This window comes from Myiozetetes cayanensis, unplaced genomic scaffold (genome assembly GCF_022539395.1).
Source record: "Myiozetetes cayanensis isolate MyiCay16 unplaced genomic scaffold, myiCay2020 scf5-8, whole genome shotgun sequence".
Classification (NCBI taxonomy): Eukaryota; Metazoa; Chordata; class Aves; order Passeriformes; family Tyrannidae; genus Myiozetetes; species Myiozetetes cayanensis.
Genome location: NW_026087742.1, coordinates 32,342,997 through 32,366,229, shown reverse-complemented (window position 1 = coordinate 32,366,229; position 23,233 = coordinate 32,342,997). Strand labels below are relative to the sequence as shown.

General features: G+C 38.7%; 2 protein-coding genes across 5 annotated transcripts in view; both read right to left on the bottom strand.

Annotated features, from left to right (window-relative positions):
• Window positions 1–1,980: 1,980 nt before the first annotated feature.
• On the bottom strand, window positions 1,981–3,105 carry CCDC89 (coiled-coil domain containing 89). Its single transcript, XM_050332332.1, has one exon. It carries the CDS (start codon window positions 3,103–3,105, stop codon window positions 2,041–2,043), a length of 1,065 nt encoding a protein of 354 aa, XP_050188289.1. The 3' UTR covers window positions 1,981–2,040.
• Window positions 3,106–5,185: 2,080 nt separating this feature from the next.
• The window catches only part of SYTL2 (synaptotagmin like 2), a 53,432-nt gene continuing 35,384 nt past the window's right edge, over window positions 5,186–23,233 (bottom strand). Inside the window, exons 1-13 of one of the 4 annotated variants that reach the window (XM_050332268.1) lie at window positions 19,475–23,229; window positions 17,908–18,009; window positions 16,909–16,962; window positions 15,720–15,767; window positions 14,526–14,620; window positions 12,709–12,828; window positions 11,551–11,720; window positions 10,893–10,995; window positions 10,302–10,472; window positions 9,076–9,154; window positions 8,070–8,169; window positions 7,115–7,320; window positions 5,187–6,097 (exon numbers count right to left, since the gene is read on the bottom strand). In XM_050332268.1, coding sequence (XP_050188225.1) covers window positions 5,952–6,097; window positions 7,115–7,320; window positions 8,070–8,169; window positions 9,076–9,154; window positions 10,302–10,472; window positions 10,893–10,995; window positions 11,551–11,720; window positions 12,709–12,828; window positions 14,526–14,620; window positions 15,720–15,767; window positions 16,909–16,962; window positions 17,908–18,009; window positions 19,475–23,069 — 4,989 coding nt within the window. In that variant the 5' untranslated portion in view covers window positions 23,070–23,229 and the 3' untranslated portion in view covers window positions 5,187–5,951. Of the gene's footprint in view, window positions 6,098–7,114; window positions 7,321–8,069; window positions 8,170–9,075; window positions 9,155–10,301; window positions 10,473–10,892; window positions 10,996–11,550; window positions 11,721–12,708; window positions 12,829–14,525; window positions 14,621–15,719; window positions 15,768–16,908; window positions 16,963–17,907; window positions 18,010–19,474; window positions 23,230–23,233 lie in introns of those variants that run through there. The other 3 variants (XM_050332270.1, XM_050332269.1, XM_050332272.1) reach the window with 3 other exon arrangements.

Genomic DNA, 23,233 nt, shown 5'->3' with positions numbered 1-23,233 from the left:
TATTGGCTTGTTGCATACAATTAATCCAATTTTTGTAGACAACAGGGTGTGTGAGAGTAGGGGGTGGCTGTGAGGGGAGGTGCGTGTAGTTGAGGGGGGGATGAGAAGTGTGTAGGAGGTGGGTTTTGGGGTGTATGAGGTGTGTGGGGGTGATGGGTGAGGGAATAGGGAGGAAGGTCTCTCACTCATAGACATCACCAAGGGAAGGGAAGGGGCACGTCCCTGGGGCCTGCAGGTTTTGGGGGCTTTCCCACCACCATGCACAGAGGCCTGTGGGACTGTTCTGTCACACAGCGAGGGGGTGTCCCCTGCCCAGATTTAGAGTATTTAGGCACCTGGTTTCAGACTTTCTTGCAGTGACCAGAGCGATACAGGCACTCTTCCCTGCCTATCATCTGTTTCAAACAGAGCAGCCAGCTGTAGTCCTGCTGTGTTACTTCCTCAGACCATGAGTCTAGTGTGTAGCCTGGGTCTGTTGGCATTTACACTTTAGATGCCAGCATTGAAACTAAGTGTGCATATGAGGTGGGCAAAAAAGGGGGAAATATGGTTAAACAGTAGAAGGATGTAGTCCATAAAAACGTGTGTGGAATGACACTTGTAGGGGACATGATCAAAAGAAATTTGTGGTTTGCCATGGAGAAATATTCTCACCTGGCTTTGTGTGGATTCAAGGAGAATGCAGAGAATTTCAGAAGACAAGTCTGCTGGCAGCTACTGCTTATGTAGAATCAGAATCACAGAACAGTTTGGGTTGGAAGGGACCTTAAAGATCATCTAGTTCCAACCCTCCTGCCTTAGGCCAGGACACCTGCCACTAGGTCAAGTTATTTAGAACTGGTCATGGGCTGAAGGATCTCCAGACCTGCTGTTTCTGGTCACTTCTGTACACAAGATCAATAGATACCAAGTTTGATGTGATGCTGTGGCTTTGTAGATGCTCAGGACCAAGCATCTCAAGAGATGCTTAAACCAAGAGATACTCAAACCATTACCTAAATCCTTGAGTTATCTCAAGCTATATGCACGTGGCAAAGAACTTGGAGAGACAGCTGCCTCCAGCTCTGGTGGAGGATGCTGTTTGTGCCATTATGTTTTGGTTGTTTGGTTTTTTGGGGTTTTTTTTGTTCATTTGTTTGTTTGTTTTTTGGTTTTGTTTTGTTGGAGGCTTAAAGAGCAGCAGATGAAACTCAGCAGCTAAAAACTTCCTCCTTGCCTAGGAGACAAGCAAGAGAGAGTGGGAGGTCTCTGTATCCCAGAATGCTGACAGGAAAGATTTTTTTTTTTGTCAAAAACTGCCAGACATGCACAAAATGGAAGGGTGTATCACTACTGTTTTTCTACAGGAAGCACCTAAACCCACAAAAAAATCCTGGGAGAACATTTAGAACCTCAACCTGTTTCAAAGATTATTGAAATCACCCAAAAGACTTGACAATTTATTTTGAGCTGAATGGGCATATAAATAATGCTAAGGCATTAAATAAGGTTAAAAAACCTACAGAAACCTGTACAACTACTAGAAAATTATATACGGTAATTTGTTTGGGTATCAGTTGTTGTGTATTACCTGTTCTTGTATTTAACCTGTTAAGTTCCTCAATTATGACTGTTCATCATTGCAAGGTGAGATTTCTTTCTTGGAGCCTCAGTGTTGCCTCTTACATGCCCAGCCTCTGTTGAACTTCAAGGAAGAATCAAAGACAAAAAGGTAAGGGTTTGAGCTTTTGGCCATCTCGAAAAATAAAGTGCTTTTAACTGGAAAACAAACAAACAAAAAAACCCCACAACCTATGTTTTAGCAGAGGTTAGGACCAAATGGATCAAATTCCTATTTTATGTCTTCCACCCTAATGAATCCCCATTCCGATTTAACAGTGTAGAGATTTACTTAGCTAAAAGTGCAATGACAAAAAATAGTCCTTGTAGGGGGGGTTAAACTGTTGAGGATGTTACAAAGAATCCAGAAAATAGCCCCAGTGCAGTGGTGTGTTACCATAGAGGCACCTGCTAAGAGGAGAAGAGAGGAAAACAACGCAGTTATGCAACAAAGTGACGGAGTTTGACATTCAGTGCTCTTTCTTTAGTCAGCAAATCCATACTGTGCTTTCTGTAAGCATCGAACCGCAGACAGAGCTCGTTGTATGCCTGCTTGCTGCTTTCCAGCTGTCCTTGGAGCTCTTGGACCTTCAGATCTTTGTCCACTGCTGCTGCCCCTTTCTCAGAGCACCTTCGTGCTCTCTGCATGGCTTCTTCCGCAATCTCCAGCTTCTCCCCCAGGTGCTGAATCTCCCGTTCCTTATCTTGCAGAGCTTTGCCCCTCTCCGTGGCCAGGTTCAATAGCTGCTCTTTCTCCTTGTGTGCCCTCTCCAGCTCAGCCCGCAGTTCAGTGCTCTGAGCCTTCTGCTGACTTTCTGCCTGCTCTGCCCTTACAACAGCTTGTTGATGCCTCTCCTGTAGCAGTTGCAGCTGCTTTTTCAGTGAATCCACTTCCCGGGTGTAGGCGCCTGCTTGGTGGCTCTGAGCTTCTAGCAGCTCCTTTTCTCTCTCCTGGGCTCTGCAACTCTCATAAGCATGTTTCTCCTGCAGGGAGTATAACTGCTGTGAGAGCTTCCTGGCCTGGGCAGCCAGCCGGAGAACTTCAGCTTCCTTCTCCCTCACAGCCTGGCTGAAGAGCGCTTCCTTCTCCTGCCGTAGGCGCTTGTTCTCTTCCCACAGCTGCATGTGCCGTTTCCTGTGCTCATTCTTGAACTGGATCATCTTCTCATGGTTGTTGGCCAGATCCATGAAGCGCCCCTCCAAATGCTGAATCCGCAGGGTCTGGTTTTTAATTTTCAGAGCATCCTCTGTCCTTAATTTCTCCAGCTCCATGTTGAGCTGCTCCAGGGCCCTGCAGCGTTTGTGTGTGTCATCTGCTTTCTTTGTCAGCATAGAGATAAGATGATGCTGCTCTTCTAGGTGTGAAAGCAGCAGTGCCTTCTCCCTCCTCTCCTTAGACATATCACAGAGTTTCTCCAGGCCTTCTGTCAGATCTTCCATATCTTTGTCTGTCTCTGGATCACCTGTGGAGTTGGCCACCCCTGCCCCTCTCTCAACTTGAGCCATGGAGCCCCTGTCTCACACAAAGGCAAGAAAAAACGTTATAGTGGCTGCTTCTCTTAGTGACGCTCAGCATGATTAAACATTAGCCAGTGGCTGTGTGGCCAACACCAGTGTGATAAGCTGGTGGAGCTTCTCTGGAAGTCTGGAGAAGCTGATGTGGGTGGACAGGACCTCCCAAAAGCAATGTCAGCCTGAAACCATAGCTCTATAGCCCTCCCCACATCCTTTGGCTCAGAATCAGGCAGACTGAGAAGAAGGTTTATAGACTCCACGAGCAAAAGCAAGAATGTAGGCTTAGTATTTATGCAAGCCAATCCATTTGCTGATTTAGCTTTGCTAATTATTCCTTCTCAAAGTCCTGCTGTTATAGGCACAAAAACTACTATCATATTTAGGTTAAAAGCTTGTAAGGGATAAAGCTGTAAATAATTCCTTAAGCAATCCTTCTCCTCTGCCTTTATTTTCTCCTACAGACTCTGTATTATAACTGCAAATAAAGGGAGGGTTACATGAGACTTCTAAATGATTTATAAAATTTTAATAGTATATTTCTCATTAAAAATAACTGAATAGTCTTATCCCATGCTTAAAGATTTCTGAATAAAATAAGAGATCCGTACAATGCTAATTACTGAATGCTCTGGGATACAAAGACTTTGTGACTGGAGAAGCAGTTCCTCATTTGAGTTTTGACACTGATTTGCTGAATTATTTAAGGCATGTAATTTTAAAAGTCTAATTCTTCTAAATAAGGGAAATATTTGTATTACATAGGCACCCAAATGATTATTGGTGTCAAATCGCACAGCATGCTACCCAGACATTTGAAAAATTAGCCTAAAACTCATCTACAAGTTTTTCATGTAGATGCAGACCTGAAACTACAGAGCACGTGAAACAGCATGCTGATAATCAGGTTTTGTGAATTCCTGGGCTTTGACTGGAGGTAAAGATAGGATGTGAGAAGGCACCAGCTTAAAGCAAGGATGAAAAATGGATTAACACCTGTGAAGCAGGTAGAATTTTAGAGCTGTATAGTATTGACCATCAGTACAGACACCAGCTCTGTCTCCACCATCCTGCATTCTCCCACCGCTGTTGCTATCTTGGATCCTGCCAAAATATTTCAGAATAATGGAGAAGAGGGAGAAGGACTGAGAGGTTTAGGCCATCCAGTGGAAATACAATGAAGAGCAGGGTTCAAGAAAAGAAAACTATTTTCTTACCAGGTATTTTCTTTCCCCTGTCTGTTTGTTATCACTCCTGCTGTGAGGTTCTGTCTCCATGGAGGTGAGACACTGAATCCAGTCACCCCAGAGCTCATGACCTCATATGGGCTGGTTGGAGCTGGGCCAGCCCCACCAGCGTGGCTGAAAGAGCTGGCAGTGTTTCTTAGCAAACAAACATTGCTGACACTCTCGAAAACACACTGATTTGTAAAAGGAAAGAGAACTTCCACAAGCTTGGAGAACTCCTCAATCTCGGCTTTTAATCCTGTGAAACTGTAAGTCACATTCAAAGCAACATATGGTTTCACGTCTAAAATTAATTCATATAGGCAGTGAATACAAATAACTTAGGTGCCTCTTTTCTAGAATCACCACCCTTTCAGAAGTGTCTCTTTAAGGATATAGAATCAAACCAACTGCTGTTACCATTTCAGGACAAAGTCATTGTTCTGAAGTGTCATATGCACATGTTCCCTAGTCATATAAGAAGTGTATTTGTCTGACAAAGTGGAAGCTGTGGCAGCTACCAATCTCATAAAAAACACCTGAAGCAGTAAGATATCAAAGACCTGCAACTACTTTTGGCATTTGTGAACCCCACAGGCTGCCTGGTTCATGAAAGTGGGTTCCCCAACAGGTTGATTAGCACCTTCTCTTTTTCCCATTCCAAGTAGCATTAGGTTTCTAAAATTAAATCAAGCAATTAAGCTGTGAAGAGCTCCCTTCTCCCCTCTAACAGAAGATGCAAGATGTCACTGGCTTTTAGACATGCACAGTTGGAACAAATAAATGTGCATTTATTTTCAAAAATGTTTTCTGTCTGCATTTTGCTATATTGCATGCTGAATGGCTAATATAAACCACGGGGGTTTAATAAACATTGGATTCCTATTTAGTCTTAATAGGCTGCTTTTTATTTTAAAAAGTAATACATATAGTGCTTTATGCATTCATTATTTATTAGTAGCATGTATTTCTACAAGTTACAAATTCCAGTCTTATTTCCTATGCTGCAAAACTATTTCGAGCCAAGACCACCACAGACCCACCAGTCCCCTAATGGTGGCGCTGAAGCACAGGTAAATTACTTCTTGCTGAAAACCAAGCAGATAGATACAGGTACAAACTTTAAAGAATAAATACCCAACATACTTGTCATCACTAAAATTGGAACATTTAGATCCTTATGAGTAGCACTGGAATAAAAAAAAAAATCACCTTTATGTCTTCAGTATTTCGGAGTAACTATTGCAGACTAGCAAGATGATTAACACATATATATAAAGCAAACTTTTTATAACCCTGATTTTTTACAGTACATTGGAACTTAGTCCTCTGCACATTGTAGAATAGGACATCAACAGTACCACTTCATGTCATGCTTCTTTCACCGGAGAAGCAACTCAGATATCCTTGAAATGTACAACTACAAATTTACATAATGTTCTGTAGGCAAATGTTTAATTTGAAATATGAAGTGACATGACAGCACAAAACCAGAACGGCAACAAAGCAAAAACTGTCAAAACTGCTACTGTGTTCCTCTTCCAAGTTTCATCCCCCCACACCTTCAATTTCATTCCCAAGGTTTCTTTTGACACTAGTAATTAAAAAACCACCTTATTTTGTCAATTTTGCAACTATAAGCATCCTGAGAGGTAGTGTATCTTCTATCCAGGTGTTTGGAGAGTTCATCATCTTCTCCCAAAGGGCAGTTTCATCTGAAGTAGAATCCATCCAATCTACTGTAGTTCCATAGCTTTTGCCTAGAAAAATGTCAGTTTTAAGAGAAACATTACTAAATATGTTGCAGAGTTGAGAGGAGACAATCAAATTTGCCTGCTCTAAAATGATTACACCTGCTCAGGTAGCTGACCTAGTGCTTTGGACATCCAGTTCTCCATTTTTGCTCTTGAGCAATTCTTTCAAATACAATTAATGACAGTTTTGCGCAGAGACTTTGTCGTCTCTCTCCAGACTTTTTCCTTGTCATCCTTTGTCACAATCCCAAGCAGAAAGATGTTAATTTCCCATACATCTGAGAAGATTTAATAATAAAACAGAATACTGATTTTTGTACTGAAATGCAACCTTGGATATTCTAAAATTCAAATTGAGGTTTACTATTCTAATTTGTAATTTAGGTTATTCTGGTGAACCATGTAAGAAGTTAAATTACAAAAAGTAATTTTTACATTGTATTTCTTGAGAAGACTCCAAAATGATCTTCCCTTCAGACCAGAGAGCAGAATGAAAGGGACAAATGGAAGAACTGTTTTTCCTGTTATTATACCTGCATGTCTTATATTGCCCTTATGCTAAAAATTTATTTGCATTTATAATTTTTCTATTCAATATCTTCAAATCTTATCATGCATTCCTCATCTATCCTTTTATTTCCACCCCATGATGTCTTTACACCACACACCTTGTTTTTGCATGCATAAGTTTGTAAGATGTTATCACAATTTTGGGTGCAGGAGTAGCATATTCTTGTAATCGGAACAGTACTAGATACAGTGTATGCCCAGAAAAAGTTCTATTACTAATATTTCTCCTTAGCTGTCAGTCGTGCTAACCCTCCTAACACTATTATTTACATTTCAGGATCTGCGCTGAAGAATAGGTAAGTTATTGAATGGAACTCTTCAGTAAATAGTAAATAGTTATTCAGTGATCTTCTCAAAACAGGAAGAAATGGAAAGGAAATAAGAAAAAAAAACCCAACAAAACAGGAAAGACTATTTCATAAATTAAGTATTAATGTGGTAATTGTCCAGTACCTGTTCCAAGGCCTATCCGGAGGCCTCCCAGAAAGTGGTTTGCTAGTTTGTTGTGGTCCCAGACTGTGAGTTCTACGCAGGCTTCTTTCAAATCTTCTGGTCTAAAGCCATCATACACCATGGTGTGGTTGAATACTGGGTTTGCAGTTTTTGCAACTGTCCGTGTTTTCTGGCGACTTTTTCTGCTAGTGTCTGGAAGAATGGTACTTCAGAAAGAAAAAACACAGTTAGTTTGCACTTATACACCATAGCCTGCATAAGCATACTGAAAAGGCAAAAGCTACTGATTAACATTATGCCTGGCATGTTAGTACATGACTGAAAAAGATCAGATGCTTTTTGGAGATGAAGACAAGGGTCATATTCTCAGTTCCTTGCAAGCAATACTGGCACTGTTTATCCACCCTTGTGCTTCAGAGGATGGAAGGGCAAGTCAAGGATGGGGAAGAGGTACAAGTGAGTTTATTTGTTGTATTATACCGACACCAAAACCTTTTGTTGCTGCCAGGTATTTCCCCAGCCATCTTGTTATTCTCGTCTCTTTACATTTTCAGTCTGTATATGAAAAGGAAGGGGGAAGAAATACAGCTATGCTTCTCATTTCTGTCTCCTCCCCCGGTTTGCTAAGCTAGACCATAGTCTTGCACAAGCACGCTTTGTTTAAATGTGAACAAAAGCAGGCAGAGTTTGACCTGTCCTTCCACCAAGTAACAGAGACAAAACTAAAGTGTAGTGATTACACAGGAAGTTCTTTCAGTAACTTTTACTTGGTGGTATGTACTTACCGTCTTGAAGTTGCAAGCCCTGCAGGAGAATTTGCATGACAATAAAGGAGAATCAGAAAACAATTCTGTGGAGATTTTTTAATATGAATGTAAAAAAATAAAGATACAATTAGAAAACGCAACTGTAGCATTATTAGGCCATCATGTTTGATCATTTCAACAATTCTTACCACTTGATAAAAGAATTGAGCCTGTTGCCTCTCAGAAGAGGAAGGTTATGGCATTCCTTCACCCAGATGTGGACCTCGCCAGTAGATAGAGTCTTCTTTCCTGTAAAAATAAAACAAGACATCTGTTTAAGCAGATCACTTTTGAAGGTAGTTTCTATGATGTAGCAGTTCCTGCCCATTTGTAGAGGTGATATTCAGCCTAGACTTATCTCACATCTTAATTCAACATTGCTCTCTGTACTCTGGAAGCTGAAATCTTCGTCCCATCAAAGTAGTGCAAGATCACATCATGTCTGCATTCCTACGATAACTTTTCTTTTATTACAACAGCAAACACAAAGTACTGGTCTTCTCTTTCCAAGACTCCTAGATAAAGAGATCAGCTTGTCTTCATGCTATGTGATGTTAGCATTTATTGCTGCTCATGCTTTCAAAAAAGCTCCTTTGTGCTCTAAATATATTTGATTCTTATTGACTGACTGACTGTCTGGATTAAAGACCTGGCCTGGCTTCACTCTCAGATCTGTCCATTGTCAGATGTCAGACACGATTAAACCAAACAGATCATACTGCTATCAATTGTTGCATTCTAAATACTTACTGCTTATTTCCTACATCTAGTATTGCTTCAATTCAGCATGTTGTCATTGTTTATTTAGCACATCACAACCCTTCCTGATGATTTGTAATCTCTAAGATTATTGAGAAAACAGAATTTTATTACACATATATTGCACTACAAATCTTAGGTTATAACGAGCTAATTTATTCCATAGTAACATTAAAACCAGCAAAAGATCCCAAAGTGATCTTTGCAATCCTTAACTAAATTCTCAACCAGGGTTACTTAATCCTCTAGGAATAAAAAAGAAAATTACTCTCATGTTAAAAAAAAAAAAAAAAAGAGTCTAAAGTGACTGAAAAACATTAAACAGATTTTTTTAACTAAAAAAAAACCCAAAACCCTCAAAGGCCTGACAAACCCAAGCCAAACGGCAATGCTTACCTCCAAAGGGATGTGGGACATACTGGAGGGCTAGTTTCATCTCCCCTCTGTTTTCTAGATTAGGAGCCATTGTTGAAGTCTGAGATAAAAAATAAAAATAAATAAATAAATAAATAAACCCTCTGTATACCTACAAGTCTCAAACTTTGCAGTTCATGCAGAGTTTACCATGCAAATTTTTCCACTGGAACAAGCTTGACTTCAAATGAGGCAAGTTTTTTCTCTTGTTTCCTTATCAATTAGTCTTCTCTCACTTTACAGGACATGAGAGAATTTAGGGCACTTTCAATCACTTGACAGTGTGATTACATAGACACATAGCTCTTCTACTAAAGCAGAAAACTAGACTCAGAAGAGGCAAACAGGCTTTGAGGGCACGTTTTCCCACTGTTGTATGCTTATTTAAAACTAGAAAATATATTCTTTCAATCAGGAAACTTAGTCTTTGTGCACCAGAAAGTGCATTTCTCTAAACTCATTTCTGTAGGAACGTTTGTCTCATTTAATCCATTTAAAAATCAGCCTCAACAAGAGTTATCTTGCAGAAAGGCACAAGAATATGTCACTTCATAGACAGTCATGGACTATCTATAGATGGAACATGGCATCTGTTAACATTTGGTTACATTTACCTACTCAGAGCAGCTTAAAAATTAGTCAAATTAAATTAGTGCAAAAAGAATACCATGTTATCCCTGTTTTGTTCTGCAAATTACAAAACTTGAGCTTAAGCTAATTTTGGAATGAATTTAAGAAGTAAATTCAGGGGCGAAAAAAAAAGAAAATATAAAACCAACAATAGAAACCAAAACTTCTGGCAGTGGCTTAGCCAAAAGTTTAGATTTTGGCTGAAACCCATTACCAAACAAGAGGCATACAGAGATGCAATCATCATTACATCTGATATTAAAATGGGCTGCACTTGCTCCATATTCTCAGAAGGTTTACTTCATATTCAGTGAACAAGTGCCTTCAGGTTTCTGTTGCAGCAACATGACATTAATGAGAAATACCTTGAAATTCCTACTCCTTAGACTATGAGAAAGTTTTTCCTGCTCTAGTAGTTAGCTAGACTAAAAGAAACCTCAAAACTGTGTGTGCCATTTATTAGTATATATGTATTTATGATTATAATTAACACAAACCCCACAGACCACATAAGACCAAGCTAAATAGTGACTTGGGTTTGTGCTTACACAGCAGAAAATACAAAACAGCCAACCTACCCTTGGCTTGAGGGGAAACCAGTTGATCTGCTTGTTGGATGGATCATTCCAGTCCCAAGTTCCTAAATCCAACTCCACTTCACCAAGGAAGCTATTCCTCCCAAAGGTATCATTGTGCCAGACAGAGATATTAAGGCTTTGGTCCCTTAGGAGATCCTTCTCAATTTTATACTGCCCGGAGGAAGAAACGAGGACAAAAAATTAAAACAAGATGAATTTTTAATCAGTGTTGTGTCTGAAAGTGACAAGGTTAAAAAAAATGTGTCTGATTTTATACATCCATAACTGGTCATTTCTTTATTTCAGAAAACAAACAATAAACCCCAGCTCTTTCCTTTTCATTTCAAGCATCTTAAGACTATACTTGGCTTGTATTTGTTTGCAAGAAGTATAAAACAGACAGTGTTCTCAGTGATCTATCCAGAGTTCACTGTAGAGTTAACTCATCAATGGAAGGACAGTCATCTCTACAGAGCAATCCCACTCATGCTAACATCTCTTTTGAGTGCATCTAGACCTGTTCCTAAAAGTTAAAGTTCCTCATACATCACACATGCAGTATTTAATTTCTAGTAGTAGTTTGATAAATACCCGCAGTATTTCATTATAGACTGGATTAAAAGTTTTCTTTTTGACAGAAGTCTTCCGTTTGCCCAGCTTGTATTTCTCTGGAAGCAGGTAGGTCTTTACATACCTAAAATTTAGACAGGTTTGTTAGAAGAGAAAAAACTCACCCTCTCCAACATCCTCTTCCAAAATACAAAAGTATTTGCTAAAAGTGAAAGAAATCCACTTCAGTAGCCATTATGTTGTTCAGCTCGTACATTTAAGAAATAAGACAGCAGTGGTGATGTATAAAATCACCACTTCCTTATAATATCCTTCTCCAAGGGAAAATCTTTTGAAATGTCTCCTCCACACAAAAATACAGAATATATAACTATAGCAGGCCGAGATATGATATTTATAGGCTCTAATCCAACCATCCGAAAAGTAGAATTTTAAAAGATAATTTAATATTCTTAAAATTTTTAATTTCCCATATTAATATATATGCAATTTTATAATGGTGATTCTATATTCAATCAGAATGAAAAAAAAAAAAAACACAAAGCACATAAAGCTTCTTCATCTGTGTATTGGGTTGTTTACTCTAACAGGTAAGAGAAATTGGAAAACCCCATCAGGTTTCATTTTCACATTAAAAGAAAAACTTCCATTAGAAAGTAAATATATTCTTTGTACTTACGGGTCTGAGCGCTGTCGTTTAACGTCTGCTACTGCCAAGTCTTTACACTGGCAAATAAAAACATGGAGCTCGTTCAGCTGTTCCACATAATCAATAGCAAACTGAATGTTCCCCTTCACATCAACATTGCCAAAGTCTGCACTGTAGATGCTCATTAGACTTCCGCTCACCTGCATCATAAAAGAGGAGAAAAGTTTTCCAGACATTGCATTTCACCAGATACTTCAAGAGTAAGGTAGAAGTTATGCTCAGAATTCGGACAGTAAAGAAATCAACTGTGTCACTTTGGATGTAACAACAAGATGTAATGGACACTATTTTACAAACTCTTCAGCCAGAAGATTAACAAAACAGAGATATTTTGAAATCAAAGGTGTTAGGCCAAGTTTTCTACAAAAAATTTGAATATGTTTACTGGATTGAGATAGAAGAAATTAAATTATAGGATACTGTGTATCTAGAGATTGCCTGTTATCAGATCCGTGAAATATTGCTTCTAAATCTCTTCAGCTGATCTTTCTTGCAGAAAGCAGAGCTTAAGAATTTAGGACTTCTGAAAATACCAACAACAGGACTAGTGGATGAAGTCTATATGGCTGAATTATGCACCTAAATACATAGCTAAATAAAACACTGAATATTAAGCACTACATATGGAGAAAGAGAAATATGTAGGGGGTTTTTTTAATGTCAGCATCATTCCCAAAAATTCTACTTTTCCGTATTGAAAGTCCACGTAAGCCAATGACTGTTGGTTAGCTAATTCACTGATTCAATTACAGACCCAACATTCCAATAACGTCTTCTGCTTTCACTTATTTCTCCCCTCTTTCTCTTTTCCTAAATGTTTGTTCTACATAAATTGTTCCCCATTTTCAGCTACAAATGTAAGCTCTTAGGCTAAAATCCATCTCTTTGTTCAGAGTCCTGAACAGGCTCCAATAGGTTACTAGAAAAATAAAACTAAATCTATTTTCTTTTATTTTATTTGCTTCAGGCAATTTCATGCAAGGAATTACTTTATATTCATATAACAGAGACGGAAAGAAAGAGACAGAGATGCAAAGGAAAGAAAGACAAGAGGAATGAGAGATGAAATAATATTTAAGAGATTAGCAAAAGCAAAGTGCCATTAAAACAAGGCTTTGGTTTACATACAGAGGATAAGGAGGCCATGCCAGAAGAGCCGCTAAGATTGGTTAGAGAGCTGGGACTCTTCTTGATTCTGCCAAAGGAATAACTGCTTTCTGATGCTGTATCTGTCTCTCTGTCATCACTCTACAAAAACATCACAGAAAGAAAGTCTGTATACTTTCTTTATAGTCACAAAGAATATTGAAAAAAAACCAAAACCAAACAAGTAGAATTTTAATGCAGATTGAGACTCAGTGGAAACCTAAATTTAAATTCCCTTGTAGCGCAACATGAATAATATTTCTTGAATTAGGTCATGCATTTAAAGTTGAAAGCGGATTTTTCTGATGAACAACATACACTGATAAGATTTTTAAGCAGCAATGCAACTAGGTTTAAGGTTTTTTGTTTGTTTTAAATCTCAAATAGCAATGAAAAAGTACAAAGGTAAGTGTATTGGACAATTATATTCAACTTCTCTACATAATTTTCTCATGCATAAAATTGTGGAAGTGATAGTGCTCAGGTCTCTTACCAGTCCCTTTCTGCTACATAGCAAATGCTATCAGTTCAGTGCCTGTATCTGAGGGCAGCTGGCTGGAAGGCAACATGCACAGAACAGCACTGGATACAGCAATGGGTTTTGCAAAGTCTTTCTTACAAGAGGGCAAGCTGGACCCTGCTTTTCCATCAGGGAATTGCAGTTTTGGTTTCCTTGGTCATTATCAGGTTACATGCTTACAGTCCCATTCCATCTCAATGCTATCTCTGCACTAAAACATTGATTTACTTCCCACATGTCCCTTGGCATCTTCCTACACAAGCTGTTATGGACAACAGCATCTCCTTATTGTATTCCACCCACAAACAATTTACATTCCCCTCTCCGTTAAACACTTTTTGAAATGATGTCATAGATCTTCTGGTAAGAGATGCAAGATTAATAAACAACAATTTCTACATACATTAAGAAATGATTATTTATATAAATAAATATATAGCATATAAGCAGTTTGAATAAGTCTTCAAAAAATCTGTTGACTGTAGCTTCTCTGGTTATGTCTATACTCGTAAGTAAAAGCAGGCCAGGATCATTCCCCAGTTCGGAGGCCAATGGTAAGGACTGACTAATGTCCACCCTACCTAGCACAAGGCTTCCTGACAGAAAATTGATTTGGAGAGTGCCATTTGGGACTGTACAAAATAAATCCAGGAAGTGAAATAACTGTTAAGCAGTGTGGATAATCAGTCCTGTTAAATGGACTGTTCGAAAGACAGGAAAATCTTAAGTCCTCATGTAGGGGAAGGATATACAGTGATTAGACACTTTAAACTAAGTGACTGTAATGGCTTTAAACTGAATGGCTTTAAACTAACTGACAGAAGGTAGGTTTAGATTAGATATTAGGAAGAAATTCTTTACTGTGAGGCTAGTGAGGTACTGGCACAGGTTGCCCAGAGAAGCTGTGCATGTCCCATCTCTGGGAGGGTTCAAGGCCAGGCTGGATGGGGCTTTGAGTAATCTGGTCTAGGGGAAGGTGTCCTTGCCCATGACAGGGAGTTAGATGATCTTTAAGGTCCCTCCAAACCAGACTGTTCTGTCATTCTGTGATACAGAATCGTAGACATCATAGACCCGTTGCTTCAAGTTGCTAATCGCTTTCAAACTTCAGTGTCATTTTAAGAGATTTGAATACGGCCTCAAGCTTGTTCCAAGGTCCACACCATGATGATGATAACAATAATCAAGCATGGCATGTTGTTGGGAATTCTGAAATTTCACTTACATGGAGTAAACAGATGGGTACCTGAAACTATACTGTTTCAGAGATGGAGCTTACCTCTTCCTGTAGGAATGATGGTACCGACTTGCTAAGTCCTTTAAGCTTTTCAGGGTTGGAAAATAGCTTATCAGGCTGTGAAGGCACTGTGGAAACTGAAGAGTAGTAATTCAAAAGGCTTCAGAACCATGTTTGTACTTCAGAACAGTGAGATGCCATAACAGGACACGGTTAGAAACAAACCACTTCAGATGAAATACATGCACATGCACAACCAATTTACAACCTGGATGCAAGGTTTTTTTTTTTCCCCGTAGGACTCAGAAGAGCTATCATTAGGAAAAATAATCCAGTTTGACATCTCCTATAACACTTGCTAAAGAACTTTGTCAGTATCAGAAATGTTGCTTTACATGATATACAAGCCTAGGTGCTACAAGCAAATTTTGATCAAAAGTAATGAAGCACTTTCAGTTTATCTTCTAGATTTTCTTCCTAGAACAAGTGCATTCATGCACTAACCATATCATTATCAATATTAGAGTCAAGATAAGGTTCTTAGTAAGAAATTAGAATACAAGACAAACCATGTTCTTTTATTTACTTAGTCAATTTAATAGCAATGGGAATATTTGTATAAATCAAGCAAATTTTAGGTCTGACCAAGGAAGTCTCAAGTATTCCTACTTATTTAATGTAATTATAAGATGCATATCTCATGAATGATGCACTTTTTTGCAGCCCATCTCTACCACATTTGTATATCTCTATTGAAGTTCACTTCTGTGCTCTTTCACTGTACAAAGCATAACTGCACAAGGTAGCCTTGCAAAATCCAATTTGCAGCAAGCCCACGATTCTCAGAATTTTCCATGCTATAACCTCACTTACATGTAATGATACACTAAAGCTGGACTGGATGCACATTGTGAAATGCACCAATACTGACTATGATAGGACAGAGAATTATTTGGTAACAAACAGCCAGCTACCGGGGCACATATCCAGTGCATAAAATGAAACACTGCACATGACGGGATTGTTCACAATCCCATGTGAGTGAAGCTTTTGCAAAGCTTTTGCTGTCGAAGCTCGGCTCGTGCTCAACATACCAGTTACCATCAGTATGCAGTTAGATGCATGTCCAGATGTGTAATTTGTTAGTTGTTAAATCAAAAAGTATTTTTAATGTATTAGTTTAAGCATCAGTGGAGAAGCCCTTCCACTGTCTGATGAAAGAATCCTATTACTCACTTCCTGTTGCATTTTCAGTCCTCTCTGGATGCTGATCAGGTTTCGGACCTGCTCAGTGCAGTATTGACAACAGTCATTCAGTAGCACAGTTTTGCAATGTTATAAACAGCATCAATATACTTTATATGTAGAAATTGTTTTACTTCCCTGGACCCCATAAACTTTGTGGGGTTTTTATTCCTTCCAGTAGTTTAGTAGTGGTAGGTCTTTAGGAGTATTAAGTGTTTCATTTTGATGCATCATGGAGCAAGTTGTAAGAGTAAATGCAGAACTAGGGACTTAGGGGTGAATTTGGCAGTGCTATATTAGCAGTTGGACTTTATGATCTTTCATGTAATGTGTTTTTTCCAACCTAAACAGTTCTATGATTCTATGTTTCACATCTCTGTTCTCCTTGGAGGAGCTGGATCATAAAGGTAATATGAGTGTGCAAGCTAAACAAAATCAATCTTTTCACTGTTCTAAATGAACAGTCTCTTCAAAAGATTCTGTCTGCACAGCTATCAATTTAACTGTGTTGGGGGTTTTTTTCATAACTTCACTCTTAATAAATTTAAGTCAAAAACTCTACTTTTTTCAGATAAGTCTACACATTCACACTGAATGCAAAACAGGATTTCAGTATCTTCATTGTAAGCAGAGTACAGTATGGTGCTTAAGTCTCTATATAAAGTATATAGAAAAACTCAACAGTAAGGTATCTGTAACATGCTAATGGACTGATGGTATCAGCGCTAGCTGATCTAGCAGTTCATCTATTTCTTTGAATAATTCTACTTTGCAGGACTGAGATGGATTTTAAGAGAGGTTCCTCTTTGATTGATGTATTCTGAAAATGTTTTGCACTAACAAAAGTCATCTTGCATCTTATAATGCAACAGATAAACAGACAAATTCAATGTTAACTGAGTTAGTGTTCAAAGCTCCCTATGATTTCAGTAATTGTTCCATAGGCTGAATGGGTGAAAGCCAAAATAATACATTGATAAGTGACCCAGCTTCTACATATATAGGAGGACATAAATACATTCCTTAAGGAAGAATTCTACAGAAGATTTTCAGCCATGTTGAGGTTAATAAAATCAAAAACACAATACAGTTCTTAGTTAAAAAAAAAAAAAACCTTCACTATCAAACAGAGGGCACAGAAAAATCAATAAATATCCATGCAGACACAAAAGATATTTACCATCTTCAGCACTAAGAGCTAATTCTTCCTTTGGATTATTTATTTTTCCTTTATCTGTGCAGGAAAAAATAACACATAGTTAGAAACTTCATTGTTGAGTGTAAAATGGGTGGCAGTGGTAATCACAGAATTAAGTGTAATGAGGACAAAATCCACAAACAAACCAGCAAAGCCATGGGAATGGTTAAATTCAAGAGATGCTTTTACTTCACACACTACATCCAAAGCAGGGCTCTCGTGTTGACAGTTTCTATCAGCGTGCTGTTGCAACAATGTTAGTGCAGACCTAAAACCTAGAAACTAGTTAGAAGCAAGCAATAGCATAAGTAGTATTAGAATAAAAACTTGCCAACAATAGCCAACATCTTTCAAAAACCACATTTCCACACTCCAGTTTACTAATGTAAGTTCAGTCTATGTCTTCCCCATTAGACATGAGATAAGCATGAAAACTCTCAGGGGCAGGGTGAAGGAAAGCAGGAATAATAATTGAAAAAAAGAAATCCTAGGAGGCTACTGAGGGAAGTCAGGAATTTATTTTAAGTATAATATTAATCTCACACTTATTATCTCAAAGTACCAAAGAGTTTGGCAGGACACACAGGTGAAATATTACTAAATTGAGTTTTTCATGCTTTCATTGTCTACTAATTCAGCCCAAGCAAGAAGCCAGGAGGCAATGGCAGTTGTTGCTCATTACCAATTTGGGTAATTGCCAATACATCCACTACCGAAAAACTATCCAAGAAACAGTTAATCACTATCGACATAGTGCATTCCTGGAAGATGTCTGCTTCACAGACCAGTGTTGTTTCAAAATTAACATAAATAACTGGAAATGAAATTGTATGAGAAGATAATATGGCTTCACATTACAAGCTCCATACAGTTGAGAAACAAAAACAAAGCCATGACTTGGCAAGGCTGTGCAGAAAACCAGCATTAACACATTTAAGCTAAACTGGGGTCATGGGAGACATACACAAGCTTTGTGCTCACTTGAGGTGGCTGATGGAATGTCCTCTAGACTTTTGGAAGGCTTTTTCCTATCTGCACTCCTTTTCAAAGCCATCAAAACAGGGTTTAATTCTTCTTCAGAACCTGTTATGAGACAAAACATATGAACACTGCACACACAGACATGCCACTTGAAGCAAGTCAATGAAGATCCAGCCATCGGTTTCTCATGAGAATCTACTTAGACTCTTAGCAAAGACAATGAACATTCAAAGAAAATACAAAATAAATTCAAAATGAAACAAATATCTGATTGGAAGTGTCCATTTTTACTCTCTAAATATCCTTAGTCATCAGCAGAGACCAGTTGCTTGATTTGTCCTGTGTAGGTACCTGTCTTTACTGACTATTAATGGGGTTTGGGGTAATTATGGCACTTAATTATTTAAGAATTATATAAGATAAACTCAGATTGTAGCCATTTTGTAACCATCTTGTTAGGAATAGGCACCCCAAAAAAAGTTAATAGTTTTAGTTTTCTCCCCTCAATGCAAATTTTTGTGTTATATTGTCTCCACAGTGAAAGTAATTTTGTTTCAGTACTTGACTAACAACACACACACACAAAAACCTCAGCTGTGGATATATTTGGATCTCTGAAATTATGCAATTGTCTCCAAGGTAGAATCAAGATAGACCTAGGTCCTTCAGAAACATTTAAGACTCTCCTCCCTATCTTACTTTCCTCCCTTTTCACCAACCAACCACACCTTGCAGTGTTCTGTCTGTAATTACAGGTGACAACAAATTATGTTTGATTTTTTCTCATTTGTTTCAGTTTTCACTGACTTCCTTTGGAATCTCACTTTCAAAACAGGCTCAAGTGTAAGCTGGCTGGCCCTGGGAATGTCACATATTTCTCAGATTCTCCATCTGAAGAAAAGATTCCCAATCTCTCAGTATGAGACTAAAAAGGTTAAATTATCTCCTCTATCTTCAGTTCTTTGATGACTATCACACACTATAGATTGACTAGAGCTGCCATTCAACCAAATAATGTGAATCCTGGTAAACACATCTCTTCATTTATATATTCACTTTCCAGTGCACCAGGCAGCATTGCTAAATGAAATAGCACCGAGTATCGGTATTGTTCTTGTATCCAGCCATTCCACTGATGAGCATCTATCTTTGAAGACTAGCTGGTCAAACTAAAGAATGTACTCAGACAGTCACTGATTTTTTTTTCTCTTTTAATCCAGTATATTTAAAGGAATTACTAGATTGGTGTTACAAATTAACAAATTTAAAGATGATATCATGGGGGAGGAAGAAAAGAGTAAATCATGAATACTGAATTGATTCATGCTGCTAAACTCCCCTTACCAAAAAGGCTTACCCAAATGTAGTACGTGTCTATCATATACTTTCCAATTACAGAACTTAATTAGTTCTTCCCATCCTTCCCAAACAAATACCCACAGCATTCAACTAAGAAATAAGTATCACACAGACTTTCTGTTAACGTATTTCAAGTTGGCTATCAAAAAAATATTGCATCCATGTTTAACAACTCAGCACCATGAATTTTAGAAATCAAACAGCTCACGAGTTGAACTTCCGGTTCCAGAGTGGGAATCACAGTTTTCATCCGAAAATTTGGTTCTCAAATTTAAAATGTCCTCTTCCTCTTCATCATCATCCTCATGCTGAGACGTTAGGCAGAGCAGAGCTTCTTTTGGCTGGGGTGAGCTGCCGTCATCTTTAAGAGGTGTGCTTGCTCTTCTGAAATTCAACAGTGCCTGAAATTCTGAATTCCATTCAGAGGCCTCCAAGGATGTGCTTTCATCTCTCCTCCCTTTTTTGTTTATCTGAAATGGCTTGATTGCAGTCGTATTTGTTTTGTCTTCCAAGGGAGTAAGATCAACTGGAACCATGTTTCTCTCTTCTATTTTATTAATAACTTCATTTATTTTAAGATCAGAAGGTTCAATTTCACTTATTGCAAGATCATTTACTGAAGCTTTGACATTTTGTTCTAGAGGTTCTCCTTTGATAGCTAAATTTATTTGTGTATGATAGCTACTTAAAACATTGTATGGCTGTGATACAGTTGTGAATAGAGTCTCTTTTTCTGAGGGAAATGCAGGATCCCCAAACTTTTCTTGCCTATGTAACTCCTTGGATATTGGATATGAAACTGTAGATGGTTTTTGAACAGGTTTTGCTAAAGAATAACTGAATTCACTAAATTTTTCAATATGTGAAACAGAACTTTTTTCTACTGTTTCTTCTATTTCTTGAGGACAATCTCTCTCTTGTTGATGTGAACCATGCATACTTCGACTAGTCCGTATTTTACCTTGCATTTTCTTATCCGTGTTTTCTAGCACAGAAGCTGGTGTTTCAGAGACCTCTTTTGGTAGCTTCTGAAAATTTACATCAGACACTCTATATTCAACCTTGGACAGTGCAGATCCTTCTGTGGTCTCACCCCTTTCCTGCAGCACCTCTCCATCACATTTATACATTGTGCCTTTAGCTCCCATATCAGCAGTTCTCCATACTAGGCTGTCAGCACGTTTTGGTTTAGGAGGTGGTGTTTCAGAGGCCTCCTTCAGCAGCTTCTCTAAAGCAGGATTCAAGCCACTGTCCTTAGATGGAGCAACAGACTTTTCTACCCTCTCACTGATTTCCTGCAGCACCTCTCCATCATGATCATAGGTTGTGCTCTTAGCTCCCACCTCAGCAGTTCTCCATACTAGGCTGTCAGAATGTTTTGGTTTAGGAGGTGGTGTTTCAGAGGCCTCCTTCAGCAGCTTCTCTAAAGCAAGATTCAAGCCACTGTCCTTGGATGGGGCAACAGACTTTTCTACCCTCTCACTGATTTCCTGCAGCATCTCTCCATCATTCTCATAAGTCCTACCTTTAACTTCCACCTCAGCAGCTCTCTTTACAGTGCTGTCAGCACGTTTTGGTTTAGGTGGTGGTGTTTCAGAGGCCTCCTTCAGCAGCTTCTCTAAAGCAAGATTCAAGCCACTGTCCTTAGATGGGGCAACAGACTTTTCTATGGTCTCACTGATTTCCTGCGGCATCTCTCTATCATGTTCATATATTGTGCTTTTCACTTCCACCTCAGCTGTCCTCCACACTGTGCTGTCAGGGTATTTTGGTTTAGGAAGTGATGTTTCAGCAGCTTCCTTCAGCAGCTTCTGTAAGACAGAACTCAAGCCACTGACCTTGGATGGGGCAATAGACTTCTCTATTGTCTCATGGACCTCTTCAGGCTGACCAGCAGCTCCTTGGTATGTTGATTCTATGCTGCTATTAGTTTCTGATATGCTATTCATGTCATTGTATGCTTTCACTCCCACCCTTCTATATTCAGAAGGTTGAGATACAAAGGTTTCTCTGAGCAGGTTCCGCAAACCAGAAGCCTCAAGAGTATCATCCTTGTCTGCTGCCTGATGCTGTAGATGCAAAGGTTCAAATTCCCTAAACAGTTTTCTGAGGCTTTTTTTGTTCTCACGCTCATCTATTGATGGCATATTCACTTTTCCTGTATTTTTACCCATTTCTTCTTTTTGATCAGCAGGAGAAATATCATGGCTCTCTTCTACTGTTCTCTCAATGACCTTGCACTGATTTGAGTGAAAAGTTGTCCCTTTCAAAACATTTTCCTTTATGTTTAAGCTATATGACATCTCAGAGGCTTCCTTTTCTAACTTCTTTAAAACTGATTTAAATACGTCAAGCTCACCTTTAGGTAGAACAACTTTCTCCACAGTCTCTGCAACTTCCTCCTTAGGGAGACTGATATCCAATGGACTAGCCTTGTTCTCCACTTTTTCTGTAGGTAAACGTTGCCTATCACCTACTGTTGTCTCCTTCAAAGCATTTTTATCACTGGGTGATTGGAGCAACTGCAAGGAAACATGATGATATTTTGATGAAACACTACTTTCCCCCATACATTCTTTAACTTCTTGCTCCGGAAGAGTCGTCTTTTCCTGGGATTTTGAGATAACTGGTTTTCTGTTCAGCTGGACAGAGTCTGTATTTTGTGTGTGGGTCACATTCAGATGTTCCATGGTAGGAGATTCTAGAGACCTTTTGCATACCGGAGAATCTTGTTTCTGTGTTTTTTCTCTCTCAAGTGTTTGGGTTTGTTGTTGAATTAACTCTTGCCTGCTCACATTATCTCTACCTTTTTTATCTTCCTTTGATTTGCTTTCATAGATTATTGAACTATTATTATTTGGCAAAGAAACATCTTCCCTGTCAATTCTACTCTGGAATTTAACTCCAGTATCCCAGAAGTTTCTCAAACTCTGAAACCGTGAAGGATCTGAAATTTGATTCTTGGACTTTTCATCCATTTTTCCTTTTAAAGAAGAAACTTGAAAGCTGGGCTTCTGTTGTGAACAAGCAGCAACTTTTCCTTTAAGTGTTTCTTTCTCATCTTTGTCTTTGCTTTTTGTGGAGGCTGAAGTGACACCAACTCTGGACTGCAAATTTCTGGCTTTTGGCAGTTCTGCACATTCGTGAACTTCATCAGACGTAAGTGTTCCTTCTGGCTTTTTAACTGCATGGCCTGGTCCAAACTTGAAAGAGTGTTGATGTTCATTTCTGGAATCCTGTCTCACAGAACTAAATTGAGGACTTAAAGTATTCTTGCTCTGACTGTGCAACCCATTAGGTGGGTATACTGCAGTCGGTTCTGTTTTGTCACTTTCTCCAAGACCTTTCAATGCACGGCCACGTGATGCAGTAGTATTGGTATTAACTTCTTTCTCTCCATGACTGGGTATAATTTTGTCCCTTTCCCAGAATGCTCTGATCTCCCTTATTCTTCTTTTTTCTTGTATTGCCTTCTCTGATTCATACTTCTGAGGTTGTAGCCTGTGTTCTTGATGTCCCAAGAGATTTGACTTTTGATTTTGTTGTTTGAATTCTTGACCACGTTCTTTTTCTTCGACTCCTGTACAATCAAATTCAGTTAGCAGTTTGTCATTTTGCTCTTCATTCATTTTCCCTTTCTTAGGCTTCACCCTCTCATCTTCTGAAGCAAATGATCTAGATGAAACACTGCTGTGTTGTTTAATCTTTCCGAGTGGGAACTCTTCTGTAACTCCTGTCCTTCCATGCATTCTAGGCCCACTGTGCTCTGTAGGAAGAACTGCTGCTCTGGTTGAAAAGTCCATTTCCTCTTTGGGCTCCCTGCCTTGGGATCTAATTGATGCATGTTCCCCATCTTCAGTGTCAGAACTTCTTTTAAACCAATCTAAAACTTTTGATACAGATTCATCATCCACTTTCACGAGTTCATCAGCATGTTTGTCAGGCTTGAAAGTAGTTTTAGCATCTT

Coding starts and splice junctions, on each gene's coding strand:
- CCDC89 (XM_050332332.1), bottom strand. CDS start 3,105: ATGGCTCAAGTTGAGAGAGGGGCAGGGGTGGCCAACTCCACAGGTGAT.